General features: G+C 46.6%; 1 protein-coding gene across 1 annotated transcript in view; it reads right to left on the minus strand.

Annotated features, from left to right (window-relative positions):
- LOC139419128 (uncharacterized) overlaps positions 1-23,820 on the minus strand; it is a 40,511-nt gene that overhangs the window by 14,426 nt on the left and 2,265 nt on the right. The window contains exons 2-6 of the mRNA XM_071169083.1: positions 23,251-23,384; positions 20,683-20,830; positions 19,706-19,725; positions 18,872-18,931; positions 18,136-18,254 (exon numbers count right to left, since the gene is read on the minus strand). Coding sequence (XP_071025184.1) covers positions 18,136-18,254; positions 18,872-18,931; positions 19,706-19,725; positions 20,683-20,830; positions 23,251-23,384 — 481 coding nt within the window. The remainder of the gene's footprint in view (positions 1-18,135; positions 18,255-18,871; positions 18,932-19,705; positions 19,726-20,682; positions 20,831-23,250; positions 23,385-23,820) is intronic.

Here is a 23,820-nt window from a genome sequence, read left to right on the forward strand (position 1 = left end):
GGACGATAGAAAACAGACAGAGCTAGAGAGAGGGGGAGAGGACGATAGAAAACAGACAGAACTAGAGAGAGGGGGAGAGGATGATAGAAAACAGACAGAACTAGAGCGAGGGGGAGAGGATGATAGAAAACAGACAGAACTAGATAGAGGGGGAGAGGATGATAGAAAACAGACAGAACTAGAGAGAGGGAGACAGGATGATAGAAAACAGACAGAGCTAGGGGGAGAGGACAATAGAAAACAGACAGAACTAGAGAGAGGGGGAGAGGATGATAGAAAACAGACAGAGCTAGGGGGAGAGGACAATAGAAAACAGACAGAACTAGAGAGAGGGGGAGAGGATGATAGAAAACAGACAGAACTAGAGAGAGGGGGAGAGGATGATAGAAAACAGACAGAACTACAGAGAGGGGGAGAGGATGATAGAAAACAGACAGAGCTAGGGGGAGAGGACGATAGAAAACAGACAGAACTAGAGAGAGGGGGAGAGGATGATAGAAAACAGACAGAGCTAGGGGGAGAGGACGATAGAAAACAGACAGAACTAGAGAGAGGGGGAGAGGACGAAAGAAAACAGACAGAACTAGAGAGAGGGGGAGAGGATGATAGAAAACAGACAGAACTAGAGAGAGGGGGAGAGGACGATAGAAAACAGACAGAACTAGAGAGAGGGGGAGAGGACGATAGAAAACAGACAGAGCTAGAGAGAGGGGGAGAGGACAATAGAAAACAGACAGAACTAGAGAGAGGGGGAGAGGACGATAGAAACCAGACAGAGCTAGAGAGAGGGGGAGAGGACGATAGAAAACAGACAGAACTAGAGAGAGGGGGAGAGGACGATAGAAAACAGACAGAACTAGTGAGAGGGGGAGAGGATGATAGAAAACAGACAGAACTAGATAGAGGGGGAGAGGATGATAGAAAACAGACAGAACTAGAGAGAGGGGGAGAGGATGATAGAAAACAGACAGAGCTAGGGGGAGAGGACGATAGAAAACAGACAGAACTAGAGAGAGGGGGAGAGGACGAAAGAAAACAGACAGAACTAGAGAGAGGGGGAGAGGATGATAGAAAACAGACAGAGCTAGGGGGAGAGGACGATAGAAAACAGACAGAACTAGAGAGAGGGGGAGAGGACGAAAGAAAACAGACAGAACTAGAGAGAGGGGGAGAGGATGAAAGAAAAGAGACAGAACTAGAGAGAGGGGGAGAGGACGATAGAAAACAGACAGAACTAGAGAGAGGGGGAGAGGACGATAGAAAACAGACAGAACTAGAGAGAGGGGGAGAGGATGATAGAAAACAGACAGAACTAGAGAGAGGGGGAGAGGATGATAGAAAACAGACAGAACTAGAGAGAGGGGGAGAGGACGATAGAAAACAGACAGAGCTAGAGAGAGGGGGAGAGGACGATAGAAAACAGACAGAACTAGAGAGAGGGGGAGAGGATGATAGAAAACAGACAGAACTAGAGAGAGGGGGAGAGGATGATAGAAAACAGACAGAGCTAGGGGGAGAGGACGATAGAAAACAGACAGAACTAGAGAGAGGGGGAGAGGATGATAGAAAACAGACAGAGCTAGGGGGAGAGGACGATAGAAAACAGACAGAACTAGAGAGAGGGGGAGAGGATGAAAGAAAACAAACAGAACTAGAGAGAGGGGGAGAGGACGATAGAAAACAGACAGAACTAGAGAGAGGGGGAGAGGACGATAGAAAACAGACAGAGCTAGAGAGAGGGGGAGAGGACGATAGAAAACAGACAGAACTAGAGAGAGGGGGAGAGGACGATAGAAAACAGACAGAACTAGAGAGAGGGGGAGAGGACGATAGAAAACAGACAGAACTAGAGAGAGGGGGAGTGGATGATAGAAAACAGACAGAGCTAGGGGGAGAGGACGATAGAAAACAGACAGAGCTAGGGGGAGAGGACGATAGAAAACAGACAGAACTAGAGAGAGGGGGTGAGGACGATAGAAAACAGACAGAGCTAGGGGGAGAGGACGATAGAAAACAGACAGAACTAGAGAGAGGGGGAGAGGATGAAAGAAAACATACAGAGCTAGAGAGAGGGGGAGAGGATGAAAGAAAAGAGACAGAACTAGAGAGAGGGGGAGAGGATGATAGAAAACAGACAGAACTAGAGAGAGGGGGAGAGGATGAAAGAAAAGAAACAGAACTAGAGAGAGGGGGAGAGGATGATAGAAAACAGACAGAACTAGAGAGAGGGGGAGAGGATGATAGAAAACAGACAGAACTAGAGAGAGGGGGAGAGGACGATAGAAAACAGACAGAACTAGAGAGAGGGGGAGAGGACGATAGAAAACAGACAGAACTAGAGAGAGGGGGAGAGGATGAAAGAAAACATACAGAGCTAGAGAGAGGGGGAGAGGATGAAAGAAAAGAGACAGAACTAGAGAGAGGGGGAGAGGATGATAGAAAACAGGCAGAACTAGAGAGAGGGGGAGAGGATGAAAGAAAAGAAACAGAACTAGAGAGAGGGGGAGAGGATGATAGAAAACAGACAGAACTAGAGAGAGGGGGAGAGGATGATAGAAAACAGACAGAGCTAGGGGGAGAGGACGATAGAAAACAGACAGAACTAGAGAGAGGGGGAGAGGACGATAGAAAACAGACAGAACTAGAGAGAGGGGGAGAGGATGATAGAAAACAGACAGAGCTAGGGGGAGAGGACGATAGAAAACAGACAGAACTAGAGAGAGGGGGAGAGGACGAAAGAAAACAGACAGAACTAGAGAGAGGGGGAGAGGACAATAGAAAACAGACAGAACTAGAGAGAGGGGGAGAGGACGAAAGAAAACAGACAGAACTAGAGAGAGGGGGAGAGGACAATAGAAAACAGACAGAACTAGAGAGAGGGGGAGAGGACGAAAGAAAACAGACAGAACTAGAGAGAGGGGGAGAGGACAATAGAAAACAGACAGAACTAGAGAGAGGGGGAGAGGATGAAAGAAAAGAGACAGAACTAGATAGAGGGGGAGAGGATGATAGAAAACAGACAGAACTAGAGAGAGGGGGAGAGGATGATAGAAAACAGACAGAGCTAGGGGGAGAGGACGATAGAAAACAGACAGAACTAGAGAGAGGGGGAGAGGATGATAGAAAACAGACAGAACTAGAGAGAGGTGGAGAGGACGATAGAAAACAGACAGAACTAGAGAGAGGGGGAGAGGACGATAGAAAACAGACAGAACTAGAGAGAGGGGGAGAGGATGATAGAAAACAGACAGAACTAGAGAGAGGGGGAGAGGATGATAGAAAACAGACAGAACTAGAGAGAGGGGGAGAGGATGATAGAAAACAGACAGAACTAGAGAGAGGGGGAGAGGACGATAGAAAACAGACAGAGCTAGAGAGAGGGGGAGAGGACGATAGAAAACAGACAGAACTAGAGAGAGGGGGAGAGGATGATAGAAAACAGACAGAACTAGAGAGAGGGGGAGAGGATGATAGAAAACAGACAGAACTAGATAGAGGGGGAGAGGATGATAGAAAACAGACAGAACTAGAGAGAGGGAGACAGGATGATAGAAAACAGACAGAGCTAGGGGGAGAGGACAATAGAAAACAGACAGAACTAGAGAGAGGGGGAGAGGATGATAGAAAACAGACAGAGCTAGGGGGAGAGGACAATAGAAAACAGACAGAACTAGAGAGAGGGGGAGAGGATGATAGAAAACAGACAGAACTAGATAGAGGGGGAGAGGATGATAGAAAACAGACAGAACTAGAGAGAGGGGGAGAGGATGATAGAAAACAGACAGAGCTAGGGGGAGAGGACGATAGAAAACAGACAGAACTAGAGAGAGGGGGAGAGGACGAAAGAAAACAGACAGAACTAGAGAGAGGGGGAGAGGATGATAGAAAACAGACAGAGCTAGGGGGAGAGGACGATAGAAAACAGACAGAACTAGAGAGAGGGGGAGAGGACGAAAGAAAACAGACAGAACTAGAGAGAGGGGGAGAGGACAATAGAAAACAGACAGAACTAGAGAGAGGGGGAGAGGATGAAAGAAAAGAGACAGAACTAGAGAGAGGGGGAGAGGACGATAGAAAACAGACAGAACTAGAGAGAGGGGGAGAGGACGATAGAAAACAGACAGAACTAGAGAGAGGGGGAGAGGACGATAGAAAACAGACAGAACTAGATAGAGGGGGAGAGGATGATAGAAAACAGACAGAACTAGAGAGAGGGGGAGAGGATGATAGAAAACAGACAGAGCTAGGGGGAGAGGACGATAGAAAACAGACAGAACTAGAGAGAGGGGGAGAGGACGATAGAAAACAGACAGAACTAGAGAGAGGGGGAGAGGACGATAGAAAACAGACAGAACTAGATAGAGGGGGAGAGGATGATAGAAAACAGACAGAACTAGAGAGAGGGGGAGAGGACGATAGAAAACAGACAGAACTAGAGAGAGGGGGAGAGGATGATAGAAAACAGACAGAACTAGAGAGAGGGGGAGAGGATGATAGAAAACAGACAGAACTAGATAGAGGGGGAGAGGATGATAGAAAACAGACAGAACTAGAGAGAGGGGGAGAGGATGATAGAAAACAGACAGAGCTAGGGGGAGAGGACGATAGAAAACAGACAGAACTAGAGAGAGGGGGAGAGGACGAAAGAAAACAGACAGAACTAGAGAGAGGGGGAGAGGATGATAGAAAACAGACAGAGCTAGGGGGAGAGGACGATAGAAAACAGACAGAACTAGAGAGAGGGGGAGAGGACGAAAGAAAACAGACAGAACTAGAGAGAGGGGGAGAGGATGAAAGAAAAGAGACAGAACTAGAGGGAGGGGGAGAGGACGATAGAAAACAGACAGAACTAGATAAAGGGGGAGAGGATGATAGAAAACAGACAGAGCTAGGGGGAGAGGACGATAGAAAACAGACAGAACTAGAGAGAGGGGGAGAGGATAATAGAAAACAGACAGAACTAGAGTGAGGGGGAGAGGACGATAGAAAACAGACAGAGCTAGGGGGAGAGGACGATAGAAAACAGACAGAACTAGAGAGAGGGGGAGAGGACGATAGAAAACAGACAGAACTAGAGAGAGGGGGAGAGGATGATAGAAAACAGACAGAGCTAGAGAGAGGGGGAGAGGACGATAGAAAACAGACAGAACTAGAGAGAGGGGGAGAGGACGATAGAAAACAGACAGAGCTAGGGGGAGAGGACGATAGAAAACAGACAGAGCTAGGGGGAGAGGACGATAGAAAACAGACAGAACTAGAGAGAGGGGGAGAGGACGATAGAAAACAGACAGAACTAGAGAGAGGGGGAGAGGATGAAAGAAAACATACAGAGCTAGAGAGAGGGGGAGAGGAGGACAGAAAAGAGACAGAACTAGAGAGAGGGGGAGAGGATGATAGAAAACAGACAGAACTAGAGAGAGGGGGAGAGGATGAAAGAAAAGAAACAGAACTAGAGAGAGGGGGAGAGGATGATAGAAAACAGACAGAACTAGAGAGAGGGGGAGAGGATGATAGAAAACAGACAGAACTAGAGCTAGGGGGAGAGGACGATAGAAAACAGACAGAACTAGAGAGAGGGGGAGAGGATGAAAGAAAACAAACAGAACTAGAGAGAGGGGGAGAGGACGATAGAAAACAGACAGAACTAGAGAGAGGGGGAGAGGACGATAGAAAACAGACAGAGCTAGAGAGAGGGGGAGAGGACGATAGAAAACAGACAGAACTAGAGAGAGGGGGAGAGGACGATAGAAAACAGACAGAACTAGAGAGAGGGGGAGAGGATGATAGAAAACAGACAGAACTAGAGAGAGGGGGAGAGGATGATAGAAAACAGACAGAACTAGAGCTAGGGGGAGAGGACGATAGAAAACAGACAGAACTAGAGAGAGGGGGAGAGGATGAAAGAAAACAAACAGAACTAGAGAGAGGGGGAGAGGACGATAGAAAACAGACAGAACTAGAGAGAGGGGGAGAGGACGATAGAAAACAGACAGAGCTAGAGAGAGGGGGAGAGGACGATAGAAAACAGACAGAACTAGAGAGAGGGGGAGAGGACGATAGAAAACAGACAGAACTAGAGAGAGGGGGAGAGGACGATAGAAAACAGACAGAACTAGAGAGAGGGGGAGAGGACGATAGAAAACAGACAGAACTAGAGAGAGGGGGAGTGGATGATAGAAAACAGACAGAGCTAGGGGGAGAGGACGATAGAAAACAGACAGAGCTAGGGGGAGAGGACGATAGAAAACAGACAGAACTAGAGAAAGGGGGAGAGGACGATAGAAAACAGACAGAACTAGAGAGAGGGGGAGAGGATGAAAGAAAACATACAGAGCTAGAGAGAGGGGGAGAGGATGAAAGAAAAGAGACAGAACTAGAGAGAGGGGGAGAGGATGATAGAAAACAGACAGAACTAGAGAGAGGGGGAGAGGATGAAAGAAAAGAAACAGAACTAGAGAGAGGGGGAGAGGATGATAGAAAACAGACAGAACTAGAGAGAGGGGGAGAGGATGATAGAAAACAGACAGAACTAGAGCTAGGGGGAGAGGACGATAGAAAACAGACAGAACTAGAGAGAGGGGGAGAGGATGAAAGAAAACAAACAGAACTAGAGAGAGGGGGAGAGGACGATAGAAAACAGACAGAACTAGAGAGAGGGGGAGAGGACGATAGAAAACAGACAGAACTAGAGAGAGGGGGAGTGGATGATAGAAAACAGACAGAGCTAGGGGGAGAGGACGATAGAAAACAGACAGAGCTAGGGGGAGAGGACGATAGAAAACAGACAGAACTAGAGAGAGGGGGAGAGGACGATAGAAAACAGACAGAACTAGAGAGAGGGGGAGAGGATGAAAGAAAACATACAGAGCTAGAGAGAGGGGGAGAGGATGAAAGAAAAGAAACAGAACTAGAGAGAGGGGGAGAGGATGATAGAAAACAGACAGAACTACAGAGAGGGGGAGAGGATGATAGAAAACAGACAGAACTAGAGAGAGGGGGAGTGGATGATAGAAAACAGACAGAGCTAGGGGGAGAGGACGATAGAAAACAGACAGAACTAGAGAGAGGGGGTGAGGACGATAGAAAACAGACAGAGCTAGGGGGAGAGGATGATAGAAAACAGACAGAACTAGAGAGAGGGGGAGAGGATGAAAGAAAACATACAGAGCTAGAGAGAGGGGGAGAGGATGAAAGAAAAGAGACAGAACTAGAGAGAGGGGGAGAGGACGATAGAAAACAGACAGAACTAGAGAGAGGGGGAGTGGATGATAGAAAACAGACAGAGCTAGGGGGAGAGGACGATAGAAAACAGACAGAGCTAGGGGGAGAGGACGATAGAAAACAGACAGAACTAGAGAAAGGGGGAGAGGACGATAGAAAACAGACAGAACTAGAGAGAGGGGGAGAGGATGAAAGAAAACATACAGAGCTAGAGAGAGGGGGAGAGGATGAAAGAAAAGAGACAGAACTAGAGAGAGGGGGAGAGGATGATAGAAAACAGACAGAACTAGAGAGAGGGGGAGAGGATGAAAGAAAAGAAACAGAACTAGAGAGAGGGGGAGAGGATGATAGAAAACAGACAGAACTAGAGAGAGGGGGAGAGGATGATAGAAAACAGACAGAACTAGAGCTAGGGGGAGAGGACGATAGAAAACAGACAGAACTAGAGAGAGGGGGAGAGGATGAAAGAAAACAAACAGAACTAGAGAGAGGGGGAGAGGACGATAGAAAACAGACAGAACTAGAGAGAGGGGGAGAGGACGATAGAAAACAGACAGAACTAGAGAGAGGGGGAGTGGATGATAGAAAACAGACAGAGCTAGGGGGAGAGGACGATAGAAAACAGACAGAGCTAGGGGGAGAGGACGATAGAAAACAGACAGAACTAGAGAGAGGGGGAGAGGACGATAGAAAACAGACAGAACTAGAGAGAGGGGGAGAGGATGAAAGAAAACATACAGAGCTAGAGAGAGGGGGAGAGGATGAAAGAAAAGAAACAGAACTAGAGAGAGGGGGAGAGGATGATAGAAAACAGACAGAACTACAGAGAGGGGGAGAGGATGATAGAAAACAGACAGAACTAGAGAGAGGGGGAGAGGATGAAAGAAAAGAAACAGAACTAGAGAGAGGGGGAGAGGATGATAGAAAACAGACAGAACTAGAGAGAGGGGGAGAGGATGATAGAAAACAGACAGAACTAGAGCTAGGGGGAGAGGACGATAGAAAACAGACAGAACTAGAGAGAGGGGGAGAGGATGAAAGAAAACAAACAGAACTAGAGAGAGGGGGAGAGGACGATAGAAAACAGACAGAACTAGAGAGAGGGGGAGAGGACGATAGAAAACAGACAGAGCTAGAGAGAGGGGGAGAGGACGATAGAAAACAGACAGAACTAGAGAGAGGGGGAGAGGACGATAGAAAACAGACAGAACTAGAGAGAGGGGGAGAGGACGATAGAAAACAGACAGAACTAGAGAGAGGGGGAGAGGACGATAGAAAACAGACAGAACTAGAGAGAGGGGGTGAGGACGATAGAAAACAGACAGAGCTAGGGGGAGAGGATGATAGAAAACAGACAGAACTAGAGAGAGGGGGAGAGGATGAAAGAAAACATACAGAGCTAGAGAGAGGGGGAGAGGATGAAAGAAAAGAGACAGAACTAGAGAGAGGGGGAGAGGATGATAGAAAACAGACAGAACTAGAGAGAGGGGGAGAGGATGAAAGAAAAGAAACAGAACTAGAGAGAGGGGGAGAGGATGATAGAAAACAGACAGAACTAGAGAGAGGGGGAGAGGATGATAGAAAACAGACAGAACTAAAGAGAGGGGGAGAGGACGATAGAAAACAGACAGAACTAGAGAGAGGGGGAGAGGATGATAGAAAACAGACAGAACTAGAGAGAGGGGGAGAGGATGATAGAAAACAGACAGAACTAGAGAGAGGGGGAGAGGATGATAGAAAACAGACAGAACTAGAGAGAGGGGGAGAGAATGATAGAAAACAGACAGAGCTAGGGGGAGAGGACGATAGAAAACAGACAGAACTAGAGAGAGGGGGAGAGGACGATAGAAAACAGACAGAACTAGAGAGAGGGGGAGAGGATGAAAGAAAACATACAGAGCTAGAGAGAGGGGGAGAGGATGAAAGAAAAGAGACAGAACTAGAGAGAGGGGGAGAGGATGATAGAAAACAGACAGAACTAGAGAGAGGGGGAGAGGATGAAAGAAAAGAAACAGAACTAGAGAGAGGGGGAGAGGATGATAGAAAACAGACAGAACTAGAGAGAGGGGGAGAGGATGATAGAAAACAGACAGAACTAGAGAGAGGGGGAGAGGACGATAGAAAACAGACAGAACTAGAGAGAGGGGGAGAGGATGATAGAAAACAGACAGAACTAGAGAGAGGGGGAGAGGATGATAGAAAACAGACAGAACTAGAGAGAGGGGGAGAGGATGATAGAAAACAGACAGAACTAGAGAGAGGGGGAGAGGATGATAGAAAACAGACAGAGCTAGGGGGAGAGGACGATAGAAAACAGACAGAACTAGAGAGAGGGGGAGAGGATGATAGAAAACAGACAGAGCTAGGGGGAGAGGACGATAGAAAACAGACAGAACTAGAGAGAGGGGGAGAGGACGATAGAAAACAGACAGAACTAGAGAGAGGGGGAGAGGACGATAGAAAACAGACAGAACTAGAGAGAGGGGGAGAGGATGATAGAAAACAGACAGAACTAGAGAGAGGGGTAGAGGATGAAAGAAAACAGACAGAACTAGAGAGAGGGGGAGAGGACGATAGAAAACAGACAGAGCTAGGGGGAGAGGATGATAGAAAACAGACAGAACTAGAGAGAGGGGGAGAGGATGATAGAAAACAGACAGAGCAAGGGGGAGAGGGGGAGAGGACGATAGAAAACAGACATAACTAGAGAGAGGGGGAGAGGACGATAGAAAACAGACAGAACTAGAGAGAGGGGGAGAGGATGATAGAAAACAGACAGAACTAGAGAGAGGGGGAGAGGACGATAGAAAACAGACAGAACTAGAGAGAGGGGGAGAGGATGATAGAAAACAGACAGAACTAGAGAGAGGGGGAGAGGATGATAGAAAAAAGACAGAGCTAGGGGGAGAGGATGATAGAAAACAGACAGAACTAGAGAGAGGGGGAGAGGATGATAGAAAACAGACAGAGCTAGGGGGAGAGGACGATAGAAAACAGACAGAACTAGAGAGAGGGGGAGAGGATGATAGAAAACAGACAGAACTAGAGAGAGGGGGAGAGGACGATAGAAAACAGACAGAACTAGAGAGAGGGGGAGAGGATGATAGAAAACAGACAGAACTAGAGAGAGGGGGAGAGGATGATAGAAAACAGACAGAACTAGAGAGAGGGGGAGAGGATGATAGAAAACAGACAGAACTAGAGAGAGGGGGAGAGGATGATAGAAAACAGACAGAACTAGAGAGAGGGGGAGAGGACGATAGAAAACAGACAGAACTAGAGAGAGGGGGAGAGGACGATAGAAAACGGACAGAACTAGAGAGAGGGGGAGAGGATGATAGAAAACAGACAGAACTAGATAGAGGGGGAGAGGATGATAGAAAACAGACAGAACTAGAGAGAGGGGGAGAGGATGATAGAAAACAGACAGAGCTAGGGGGAGAGGACGATAGAAAACAGACAGAACTAGAGAGAGGGGGAGAGGACGAAAGAAAACAGACAGAACTAGAGAGAGGGGGAGAGGATGATAGAAAACAGACAGAGCTAGGGGGAGAGGACGATAGAAAACAGACAGAACTAGAGAGAGGGGGAGAGGACGAAAGAAAACAGACAGAACTAGAGAGAGGGGGAGAGGACAATAGAAAACAGACAGAACTAGAGAGAGGGGGAGAGGATGAAAGAAAAGAGACAGAACTAGAGAAAGGGGGAGAGGACGATAGAAAACAGACAGAACTAGAGAGAGGGGGAGAGGACGATAGAAAACAGACAGAACTAGAGAGAGGGGGAGAGGACGATAGAAAACAGACAGAACTAGATAGAGGGGGAGAGGATGATAGAAAACAGACAGAACTAGAGAGAGGGGGAGAGGATGATAGAAAACAGACAGAGCTAGGGGGAGAGGACGATAGAAAACAGACAGAACTAGAGAGAGGGGGAGAGGATGATAGAAAACAGACAGAACTAGAGAGAGGGGGAGAGGACGATAGAAAACAGACAGAACTAGAGAGAGGGGGAGAGGACGATAGAAAACAGACAGAACTAGAGAGAGGGGGAGAGGATGATAGAAAACAGACAGAACTAGAGAGAGGGGGAGAGGATGATAGAAAACAGACAGAACTAGATAGAGGGGGAGAGGATGATAGAAAACAGACAGAACTAGAGAGAGGGGGAGAGGACGATAGAAAACAGACAGAGCTAGGGGGAGAGGACGATAGAAAACAGACAGAACTAGAGAGAGGGGGAGAGGACGAAAGAAAACAGACAGAACTAGAGAGAGGGGGAGAGGATGATAGAAAACAGACAGAGCTAGGGGGAGAGGACGATAGAAAACAGACAGAACTAGAGAGAGGGGGAGAGGACGAAAGAAAACAGACAGAACTAGAGAGAGGGGGAGAGGACGAAAGAAAACAGACAGAACTAGAGAGAGGGGGAGAGGATGAAAGAAAAGAGACAGAACTAGAGGGAGGGGGAGAGGACGATAGAAAACAGACAGAACTAGATAAAGGGGGAGAGGATGATAGAAAACAGACAGAGCTAGGGGGAGAGGACGATAGAAAACAGACAGAACTAGAGAGAGGGGGAGAGGACGAAAGAAAACAGACAGAACTAGAGAGAGGGGGAGAGGATGATAGAAAACAGACAGAGCTAGGGGGAGAGGACGATAGAAAACAGACAGAACTAGAGAGAGGGGGAGAGGACGAAAGAAAACAGACAGAACTAGAGAGAGGGGGAGAGGATGAAAGAAAAGAGACAGAACTAGAGGGAGGGGGAGAGGACGATAGAAAACAGACAGAACTAGATAAAGGGGGAGAGGATGATAGAAAACAGACAGAGCTAGGGGGAGAGGACGATAGAAAACAGACAGAACTAGAGAGAGGGGGAGAGGATAATAGAAAACAGACAGAACTAGAGTGAGGGGGAGAGGACGATAGAAAACAGACAGAGCTAGGGGGAGAGGACGATAGAAAACAGACAGAACTAGAGAGAGGGGGAGAGGACGATAGAAAACAGACAGAACTAGAGAGAGGGGGAGAGGATGATAGAAAACAGACAGAGCTAGGGGGAGAGGACGATAGAAAACAGACAGAACTAGAGAGAAGGGGAGAGGATGATAGAAAACAGACAGAACTAGAGTGAGGGGGAGAGGACGATAGAAAACAGACAGAACTAGAGAGAGGGGGAGAGGACGATAGAAAACAGACAGAGCTAGGGGGAGAGGACGATAGAAAACAGACAGAACTAGAGAGAGGGGGAGAGGATGATAGAAAACAGACAGAGCTAGGGGGAGAGGACGATAGAAAACAGACAGAACTAGAGAGAGGGGGAGAGGATGAAAGAAAACAAACAGAACTAGAGAGAGGGGGAGAGGACGATAGAAAACAGACAGAACTAGAGAGAGGGGGAGAGGACGATAGAAAACAGACAGAGCTAGAGAGAGGGGGAGAGGACGATAGAAAACAGACAGAACTAGAGAGAGGGGGAGAGGACGATAGAAAACAGACAGAACTAGAGAGAGGGGGAGAGGACGATAGAAAACAGACAGAACTAGAGAGAGGGGGAGAGGACGATAGAAAACAGACAGAACTAGAGAGAGGGGGAGTGGATGATAGAAAACAGACAGAGCTAGGGGGAGAGGACGATAGAAAACAGACAGAACTAGAGAGAGGGGGTGAGGACGATAGAAAACAGACAGAGCTAGGGGGAGAGGACGATAGAAAACAGACAGAACTAGAGAGAGGGGGAGAGGATGAAAGAAAACATACAGAGCTAGAGAGAGGGGGAGAGGATGAAAGAAAAGAGACAGAACTAGAGAGAGGGGGAGAGGATGATAGAAAACAGACAGAACTAGAGAGAGGGGGAGAGGATGAAAGAAAAGAAACAGAACAAGAGAGAGGGGGAGAGGATGATAGAAAACAGACAGAACTAGAGAGAGGGGGAGAGGATGATAGAAAACAGACAGAACTAGAGAGAGGGGGAGAGGACGATAGAAAACAGACAGAACTAGAGAGAGGGGGAGAGGATGATAGAAAACAGACAGAACTAGAGAGAGGGGGAGAGGATGATAGAAAACAGACAGAACTAGAGAGAGGGGGAGAGGATGATAGAAAACAGACAGAACTAGAGAGAGGGGGAGAGGATGATAGAAAACAGACAGAGCTAGTGGGAGAGGACGATAGAAAACAGACAGAACTAGAGAGAGGCGGAGAGGACGATAGAAAACAGACAGAACTAGAGAGAGGGGGAGAGGATGAAAGAAAACATACAGAGCTAGAGAGAGGGGGAGAGGATGAAAGAAAAGAGACAGAACTAGAGAGAGGGGGAGAGGATGATAGAAAACAGACAGAACTAGAGAGAGGGGGAGAGGATGAAAGAAAAGAAACAGAACTAGAGAGAGGGGGAGAGGATGATAGAAAACAGACAGAACTAGAGAGAGGGGGAGAGGATGATAGAAAACAGACAGAACTAGAGCTAGGGGGAGAGGACGATAGAAAACAGACAGAACTAGAGAGAGGGGGAGAGGATGAAAGAAAACAAACAGAACTAGAGAGAGGGGGAGAGGACGATAGAAAACAGACAGAACTAGAGAGAGGGGGAGAGGACGATAGAAAACAGACAGAGCTAGAGAGAGGGGGAGAGGACGATAGAAAACAGACAGAACTAGAGAGAGGGGGAGAGGACGATAGAAAACAGACAGAACTAGAGAGAGGGGGAGAGGACGATAGAAAACAGACAGAACTAGAGAGAGGGAGAGAGGACGATAGAAAACAGACAGAACTAGAGAGAGGGGGAGTGGATGATAGAAAACAGACAGAGCTAGGGGGAGAGGACGATAGAAAACAGACAGAACTAGAGAGAGGGGGTGAGGACGATAGAAAACAGACAGAGCTAGGGGGAGAGGATGATAGAAAACAGACAGAACTAGAGAGAGGGGGAGAGGATGAAAGAAAACATACAGAGCTAGAGAGAGGGGGAGAGGATGAAAGAAAAGAGACAGAACTAGAGAGAGGGGGAGAGGATGATAGAAAACAGACAGAACTAGAGAGAGGGGGAGAGGATGAAAGAAAAGAAACAGAACTAGAGAGAGGGGGAGAGGATGATAGAAAACAGACAGAACTAGAGAGAGGGGGAGAGGATGATAGAAAACAGACAGAACTAGAGAGAGGGGGAGAGGACGATAGAAAACAGACAGAACTAGAGCGAGGGGGAGAGGATGATAGAAAACAGACAGAACTAGAGAGTTGGGGAGAGGATGATAGAAAACAGACAGAACTAGAGAGAGGGGGAGAGGATGATAGAAAACAGACAGAACTAGAGAGAGGGGGAGAGGATGATAGAAAACAGACAGAGCTAGGGGGAGAGGACGATAGAAAACAGACAGAACTAGAGAGAGGGGGAGAGGACGATAGAAAACAGACAGAACTAGAGAGAGGGGGAGAGGATGAAAGAAAACATACAGAGCTAGAGAGAGGGGGAGAGGATGAAAGAAAAGAGACAGAACTAGAGAGAGGGGGAGAGGATGATAGAAAACAGACAGAACTAGAGAGAGGGGGAGAGGATGATAGAAAAGAAACAGAACTAGAGAGAGGGGGAGAGGATGATAGAAAACAGACAGAACTAGAGAGAGGGGGAGAGGATGATAGAAAACAGACAGAACTAGAGAGAGGGGGAGAGGACGATAGAAAACAGACAGAACTAGAGAGAGGGGGAGAGGATGATAGAAAACAGACAGAACTAGAGAGAGGGGGAGAGGATGATAGAAAACAGACAGAACTAGAGAGAGGGGGAGAGGATGATAGAAAACAGACAGAACTAGAGAGAGGGGGAGAGGATGATAGAAAACAGACAGAGCTAGGGGGAGAGGACGATAGAAAACAGACAGAACTAGAGAGAGGGGGAGAGGATGATAGAAAACAGACAGAGCTAGGGGGAGAGGACGATAGAAAACAGACAGAACTAGAGAGAGGGGGAGAGGACGATAGAAAACAGACAGAACTAGAGAGAGGGGGAGAGGACGATAGAAAACAGACAGAACTAGAGAGAGGTGGAGAGGATGATAGAAAACAGACAGAACTAGAGAGAGGGGGAGAGGATGAAAGAAAACAGACAGAACTAGAGAGAGGGGGAGAGGACGATAGAAAACAGACAGAGCTAGGGGGAGAGGATGATAGAAAACAGACAGAACTAGAGAGAGGGGGAGAGGATGATAGAAAACAGACAGAGCTAGGGGGAGAGGGGGAGAGGACGATAGAAAACAGACATAACTAGAGAGAGGGGGAGAGGACGATAGAAAACAGACAGAACTAGAGAGAGGGGAGAGGATGATAGAAAACAGACAGAACTAGAGAGAGGGGGAGAGGACGATAGAAAACAGACAGAACTAGAGAGAGGGGGAGAGGATGATAGAAAACAGACAGAACTAGAGAGAGGGGGAGAGGATGATAGAAAAAAGACAGAGCTAGGGGGAGAGGATGATAGAAAACAGACAGAACTAGAGAGAGGGGGAGAGGATGATAGAAAACAGACAGAGCTAGGGGGAGAGGACGATAGAAAACAGACAGAACTAGAGAGAGGGGGAGAGGACGATAGAAAACAGACAGAACTAGAGAGAGGGGGAGAGGACGATAGAAAACAGACAGAACTAGAGAGAGGGGGAGAGGATGATAGAAAACAGACAGAACTAGAGAGAGGGGGAGAGGATGATAGAAAACAGACAGAACTAGAGAGAGGGGGAGAGGATGATAGAAAACAGACAGAACTAGAGAGAGGGGGAGAGGACGATAGAAAACAGACAGAACTAGAGAGAGGGGGAGAGGATGATAGAAAACAGACAGAGCTAGGGGGAGAGGGGGAGAGGACGATAGAAAACAGACAGAGCTAGGGGGAGAGGACGATAGAAAACAGACAGAACTAGAGAGAGGGGGAGAGGATAATAGAAAACAGACAGAGCTAGAGAGAGGGGGAGAGGACGATAGAAAACAGACAGAACTAGAGAGAGGGAGAGAGGATGATAGAAAACAGACAGAGCTAGAGAGAGGGGGAGAGGACGATAGAAAACAGACAGAACTAGAGAGAGGGGGAGAGGATGATAGAAAACAGACAGAGCTAGGGGGAGAGGACGATAGAAAACAGACAGAACTAGAGAGAGGGGGAGAGGACGATAGAAAACAGACAGAACTAGATAGAGGGGGAGAGGATGAAAGAAAACAGACAGAGCTAGGGGGAGAGGACGATAGAAAACAGACAGAACTAGAGAGAGGGGGAGAGGACGATAGAAAACAGACAGAACTAGAGAGAGGGGGAGAGGACGATAGAAAACAGACAGAACTAGAGAGAGGGGGAGAGGATAATAGAAAACAGACAGAGCTAGAGAGAGGGGGAGAGGATGATAGAAAACAGACAGAACTAGAGAGAGGGGGAGAGGATGATAGAAAACAGACAGAACTAGAGAGAGGGGGAGAGGATGATAGAAAACAGACAGAACTAGAGAGAGGGGGAGAGGACGATAGAAAACAGACAGAACTAGAGAGAGGGGGAGAGGATGATAGAAAACAGACAGAACTAGAGAGAGGGGGAGAGGACGATAGAAAACAGACTGAACTAGAGAGAGGGAGAGAGGATGATAGAAAACAGACAGAACTAGAGAGAGGGGGAGAGGATGATAGAAAACAGACAGAACTAGAGAGAGGGGGAGAGGATGATAGAAAACAGACAGAACTAGAGAGAGGGGGAGAGGACGATAGAAAACAGACAGAACTAGAGAGAGGGGGAGAGGACGATAGAAAACAGACAGAACTAGAGAGAGGGGGAGAGGATGATAGAAAACAGACAGAACTAGAGAGAGGGGGAGAGGATGATAGAAAACAGACAGAACTAGAGAGAGGGGGAGAGGATGATAGAAAACAGACAGAACTAGAGAGAGGGGGAGAGGATGATAGAAAACAGACAGAACTAGAGAGAGGGGGAGAGGACGATAGAAAACAGACAGAAACATGTGTTTCTATATGTGACAGAGAAAGAGGCAACTGTAAGTGTGTATGAGAGAGAGCGAGAGAGAGATGGCGGGCCAAGTGTCATTTTAATCTAAGTTGAGCATAATAAATAGGTCAGTAGTCATCTGTCACTCCATGTTACAGTTCTAACACTGCACCACTTTGTATGCTGCATGCAGTCTCTAACTACCAGCATCTCAATATGACACACGACAATTAAACACATCTACTGATGTGACTTGGTCCATGTAGATCTTTTTCAAACAGCACCAAATCAACCAGAGTGAAATACAGGTTGGGAGTTAACTGTGAAGTTAATCCCAAGAACTGTGATTTATATACACTGAATGAACAAAACATTAGGAACACCTGCTCGTAACATGACAGACAGACCAGGTGAATCCAGGTGAAAGCTATGATCCTTTATTGATGTCACTTATGAAATCCACTTCAATCAGTGTAGATGAAGGGGGAGAGACAAGTTCAGACAATCGAGACATGGATTGTGTATGTGTGCCATTCAGAGGGTGAGTGGGCAAGACACAAGATTTAAGTGCCTTTGAATGGGGAATGGTAGTAGGTGTCAGGCACACTGGTTTGAGTGTGTCAAGAACTGCAAAGCTGCTGGGTTTTTCACACTCAACAACTTCCCGTGTGTATCAAGAATGGTCCCCCACCCAAAGGAAAATCCAGCCAACTTGATACAACTGTGGGAAGCATTGGAGTCAACATGGGCCAGCATCCCTGTGGAACGCTTTTGACACCTTGTAGAGTCCATACCCTGACTTGAGGCTGTTCTGAGGGAAAAAGAGGGTGCAACTCAATATAAGTTAAGTGTTCCTAATGTTTTGTACACTCAGGAAACCACAAAAACAAATAACTTAAATAAAAGTGTCTGATGACACAAAATGTCAGTTTCTCTGACCTGTATGGCTCAGACTCAGCCAAGAACTTCCTCTGCTCCAGAGGGCTGGCACTGACCCGCAACTCCTTCACCACGGCCTGGGAGGAGCTGCAGTCACACAGCACCTCCGCTAGGATCACCTGAGGGAGGGAGAGAGAGAGGGAAGGAGGGAGAGAGAGAGAGAGAGAGGGGGGGGGGAGAAGAGGAGAGAGAGAGAGGGAGAAGGAGGTAAGGAGAAGAGAGATGTGGGACAGTCAGGAGAGAGAAGGAGAGAGAGAGGGAAAATTAGGTAAGGAGAAAGAGAGATGTGGGACAGACAGGAGGAGAGATAGAGAGGAGGGAGAGAGGAGAGAGAGAGAGGGAAAAGGAGGTAAGGAGAAAGAGAGATTTGGGACAGACAGGAGAGAGAGGAGAGGAAAGGAGAGGGAGAGAGGTAGGGGAGAGAGACGGAAGGAGAAAGAGATGTGGGACAGAGGGGGAGAGGGGGAAAGAGAGGAGAAGGAAGGAGAGAGAGAGGGAGAGAGGATAGGGAGAGGGAGAGAGAGAGAGATCAGAAATATAGTGGTGTAGGAAGAAGACATAACTCATGAGAGCTGGTAGGAAGCCAATATTAGATTTACTGATAAGCTGTTAAAAGGATGTGTCTTTTAGAGGAAACATGGGGTTGAGAGACATTTGGAAGAACTGCCAGATCCAGCTACCACCATTACATGATGACGTCACAACTGAGGGTGGAGGTATGAGTTGGTGATCTCACCTTTCCAAACCAGCCATTTCCTATTTCCTGAAGGTAGTTGAGAGTGTGCCTACGGAAGTTCTTCGACTTAGAGTCTTTAGAGACAGAATAGAGGAGATGAAAAGAGAAAGACACATGATTTGTGGTTTTCTGATATCCATCAAGTTTGCTAATATTCATGTGCTACAGTGCCTTGCGAAAGTATTCGGCCCCCTTGAACTTTGCGACCTTTTGCCACATTTCAGGCTTCAAACATAAAGATATAAAACTGTATTTTTTTGTGAAGAATCAACAACAAGTGGGACACAATCATGAAGTGGAACGACATTTATTGGATATTTCAAACTTTTTTAACAAATCAAAAACTGAAAAATTGGGCGTGCAAAATTATTCAGCCCCCTTAAGTTAATACTTTGTAGCGCCACCTTTTGCTGCGGGGTATGTCTCTATCAGTTTTGCACATCGAGAGACTGAATTTTTTTCCCATTCCTCCTTGCAAAACAGCTCGAGCTCAGTGAGGTTGGATGGAGAGCATTTGTGAACAGCAGTTTTCAGTTCTTTCCACAGATTCTCGATTGGATTCAGGTCTGGACTTTGACTTGGCCATTCTAACACCTGGATATGTTTATTTTTGAACCATTCCATTGTAGATTTTGCTTTATGTTTTGGATCATTGTCTTGTTGGAAGACAAATCTCCGTCCCAGTCTCAGGTCTTTTGCAGACTCCATCAGGTTTTCTTCCAGAATGGTCCTGTATTTGGCTCCATCCATCTTCCCATCAATTTTAACCATCTTCCCTGTCCCTGCTGAAGAAAAGCAGGCCCAAACCATGATGCTGCCACCACCATGTTTGACAGTGGGGATGGTGTGTTCAGCTGTGTTGCTTTTACGCCAAACATAACGTTTTGCATTGTTGCCAAAAAGTTCAATTTTGGTTTCATCTGACCAGAGCACCTTCTTCAACATGTTTGGTGTGTCTCCCAGGTGGCTTGTGGCAAACTTTAAACGACACTTTTTATGGATATCTTTAAGAAATGGCTTTCTTCTTGCCACTCTTCCATAAAGGCCAGATTTGTGCAATATACGACTGATTGTTGTCCTATGGACAGAGTCTCCCACCTCAGCTGTAGATCTCTGCAGTTCATCCAGAGTGATCATGGGCCTCTTGGCTGCATCTCTGATCAGTCTTCTCCTTGTATGAGCTGAAAGTTTAGAGGGACGGCCAGGTCTTGGTAGATTTGCAGTGGTCTGATACTCCTTCCATTTCAATATTATCGCTTGCACAGTGCTCCTTGGGATGTTTAAAGCTTGGGAAATCTTTTTGTATCCAAATCCGGCTTTAAACTTCTTCACAACAGTATCTCGGACCTGCCTGGTGTGTTCCTTGTTCTTCATGATGCTCTCTGCGCTTTTAACGGACCTCTGAGATTATCACAGTGCAGGTGCATTTATACGGAGACTTGATTACACACAGGTGGATTGTATTTATCATCATTAGTCATTTAGGTCAACATTGGATCATTCAGAGATCCTCACTGAACTTCTGGAGAGAGTTTGCTGCACTGAAAGTAAAGGGGCTGAATAATTTTGCACGCCCAATTTTTCAATTTCTGATGTGTTAAAGAAGTTTGAAATATCCAATAAATGTCGTTCCACTTCATGATTGTGTCCCACTTGTTGTTGATTCTTCACAAAAAAATACAGTTTTATATCTTTATGTTTGAAGCCTGACATGTGGCAAAAGGTCGCAAAGTTCAAGGGGGCCGAATACTTTCGCAAGGCACTGTATATACTGCCATCAGCTCCAGCTACAGAGAGCCTGCCTTAGTTACCTGAGCCATCCTGCAGGGCGAGACAGTTAGCCCTGTCCCTGAGTGGGAGGGTGTAGACCTCCGGGAGGGAGGGGCAAGAGGACAGACTGTCCTCCTGGGCGGGGCTAGAACCCCCAGAACACTCCTCCCCCTCTGCATTGTCAAACTCCTGATTTGACAGGAAAGAACAGAGGAAGTGTAGAAGCATTAGAGATATTGTAAGTTTGAAAAGCAGTGATCACCAAGCCTGGTCCCGGGAGATACAGGGCTTGTATGTTTTTGTTCCAGCCCAGCACCAACACACCTGATTCAGTTTATTAAACTCTTGTTTATTACCGTAGTTGATTAGTTGAATCCGGTTTATTAGTTCTGGCCTGTCCTGGAACAAAACCCTACACACCCGAAGCTCTCCAGGATGAGGGTTGGTGACTGCTTTTCTAGTGGGTGGGTCAATACCCTAAAGTGGTTTACGTTTCTAAAGAAATTGGGCAAGTGTAAACAAATAACTGGTGGGCAGACACCATATTACTTTCCCCTTGTTGCCTGTGTTTTCACATTAGTTAAGATGAAGGAGGGGAGCCACTTTAGATAATTGAGATGCACGCAGTGTGCTGGCTGAAATGTCACAAAGAAAGACCGATCTGGATTTAATATGAGGAAATCTATTAAATGTAAACAGACCCTAAGCTTTCTGGCCCATGCAACATCTGTAATACTTCTGGTAAAATGTGGTGCTGCACATGCAGCCAAAGAGACAATGAACCATCCCAAAGATCACAGATTCAAAGACAATAGATTCATAGAGGGTTTGAATTATGTGTATGCCCACCGCCCCTGTGGTGCTGGGCCCTTCCATGACAAATCAGGACATTCCCATATGCTTTAACATTGTTACAGCCCTCAATGTTTAGAGTTTCCCTAAGGGCCAATGTGTAATATGATGCCTATATCTATTGATCTACAGTCGTGGCCAAAAGTTTTGAGAATGACACAAATATTAATTTCCACAAAGTTTGCTGCTTCAGTGTCTTTAGATATTTTTGTCAGATGTTACTACGGAATACTGAAGTATAATTACAAGCATTTCATAAGCGTCAAAGGCTTTTATTGACAATTACATGAAGTTGATGCAAAGAGTCAATATTTGCAGTGTTGACCCTTCTTTTTCAAGACCTCTGCAATCCGCCCTGGCATGCTGTCAATTAACTTCTGGGCCACATCCTGACTGATGGCAGCCCATTCTTGCGTAATCAATGCTTGAGGTTGTCAGAATTTGTGGGTTTTTGTTTGTCCACCCACCTCTTGAGGATTGACCACAATTTCTCAATGGGATTAAGGTCTGGGGAGTTTCCTGGCCATGGACCCAAAATATCGATGTTTTGTTCCCCGAGCCACTTAGTTATCACTTTTGCCTAATGGCAAGGTGCATCATGCTGGAAAAGGCATTGTTCGTCACCAAACTGTTCCTGGATGGTTGGGAGAAGTTGCTCTCGGAGGATGTGTTGGTACCATTCTTTATTCATGGCTGTGTTCTTAGGCAAAATTGTGAGTGAGCCCACTCCCTTGGCTGAGAAGCAACCTCACACATGAATGGTCTCAGGATGCTTTACTGTTGGCATGACACAGGACTGATGGTAGCGCTCACCTTGTCTTCTCCGGACAAGCTTTTTTCCGGATGCCCCAAACAATCGGAAAGGAGATTCATCAGAGATAATGACTTTACCCCAGTCCTCAGCAGTCCAATCCCTGTACCTTTTGCAGAATATCAGTCTGTCCCTGATGTTTTGTCTGGAGAGAAGTGGCTTATTTGCTGCCCTTCTTGACACCAGGCCATCCTCCAAAAGTCTTTGCCTCACTGTGCATGCAGATAAACTCACACCTGCCTGCTGCCATTCCTGAGCAAGCTCTGTACTGGTGGTGCCCCGATCCCGCAGCTGAATAAACTTTAGGAGACGTCCTGGCGCTTGCTGGACTTTCTTGGGCGCCCTGAAGCCTTCTTCACAACAATTGAACTGCTCTCCTTGAAGTTCTTGATGATCCAATAAATGGTTGATTTAGGTGCAATCTTACTGGCAGCAATATCCTTGCCTGTGAAGCCCTTTTTGTGCAAAGCAATGATGATGGCATGTGTTTCCTTGGAGGTAACCATGGTTGACAGAGGAAGAACAATGATTCCAAGCAACATCCTCCTTTTGAAGCTTCCAGTCTGTTATTGGAACTCAATCAGCATGACAGAGTGATCTCCAGCCTTGTCCTCGTCAACACTCACACCTGTGTTAAAGAGAGAATCACTGACATAATGTCAGCTGGTCCTTTTGTGGCAGGGCTGAAATGTAGTGGAAATGTTTTTGGGGGATTCAGTTCATTTGCATGGCAAAGGGGGACTTTGCAATTAATCTGATCACTCTTCATAACATTCTGGAGTATATGCAAATTGACATCATACAAACTGAGGCAGCAGACTTTGTGAAAATGAATATTTGTGTCATTCTCAAAACTTTTGGCCTCGACTGTACACAACATGCATGCAGACAGCGCAACACAATAGACAAGACGTGTGAATAAGTCTCTTACATGATGGAGACTTACATTGAATCCCACTCCTCCCTTCTTACAGCACAGACAGGTGAAGAGCAGCAAAACAAAGGAGACGAGCCCCGAGCAAGAGATGAGAATGACGACGTAGGGCGGAGAAGAGAGAGACGCAGCCCTGGATTGAGAGACTGAGATATGGCGGGAGAGAAAAGGAGGAGAGGAAAAGGTTAATACGGTTAATCGGCCAGGTAGTACTTCCTGAAGGAAACACACAGTTGTTAGGTTGAAGTGTTGGTGAGTGGATGAATGAGTGGGGGAAAGAGAGGCTTCAGAGAATTGGGTTGAAAAGTGTCAAAGTCATTGTTACATATTGAGATTGAGGAGGAAAACCGTTGGAATTGTTTCAATAGAGGTACGTTTGAGACAAAGCGGAGGATCCCCAATGATCAACTGTCATTGGAGTTTTGGGAGAAGCAGGAAAAGGAAATCAACTTTGGAGGAAAGTCAGGAAACCATCTTCGGAATCAATAAAAGAGAGGAGAGATCAGAATTAAAGTTAAAATCAGGGAAGTCTACCATTCCAGTTAGGAAAGAGGGGGAGGAGGGAGGGGGGTACCAAAAAAA

This window comes from Oncorhynchus clarkii, chromosome 2 (assembly GCF_045791955.1).
Source record: "Oncorhynchus clarkii lewisi isolate Uvic-CL-2024 chromosome 2, UVic_Ocla_1.0, whole genome shotgun sequence".
NCBI classification, from domain to species: domain Eukaryota; kingdom Metazoa; phylum Chordata; class Actinopteri; order Salmoniformes; family Salmonidae; genus Oncorhynchus; species Oncorhynchus clarkii.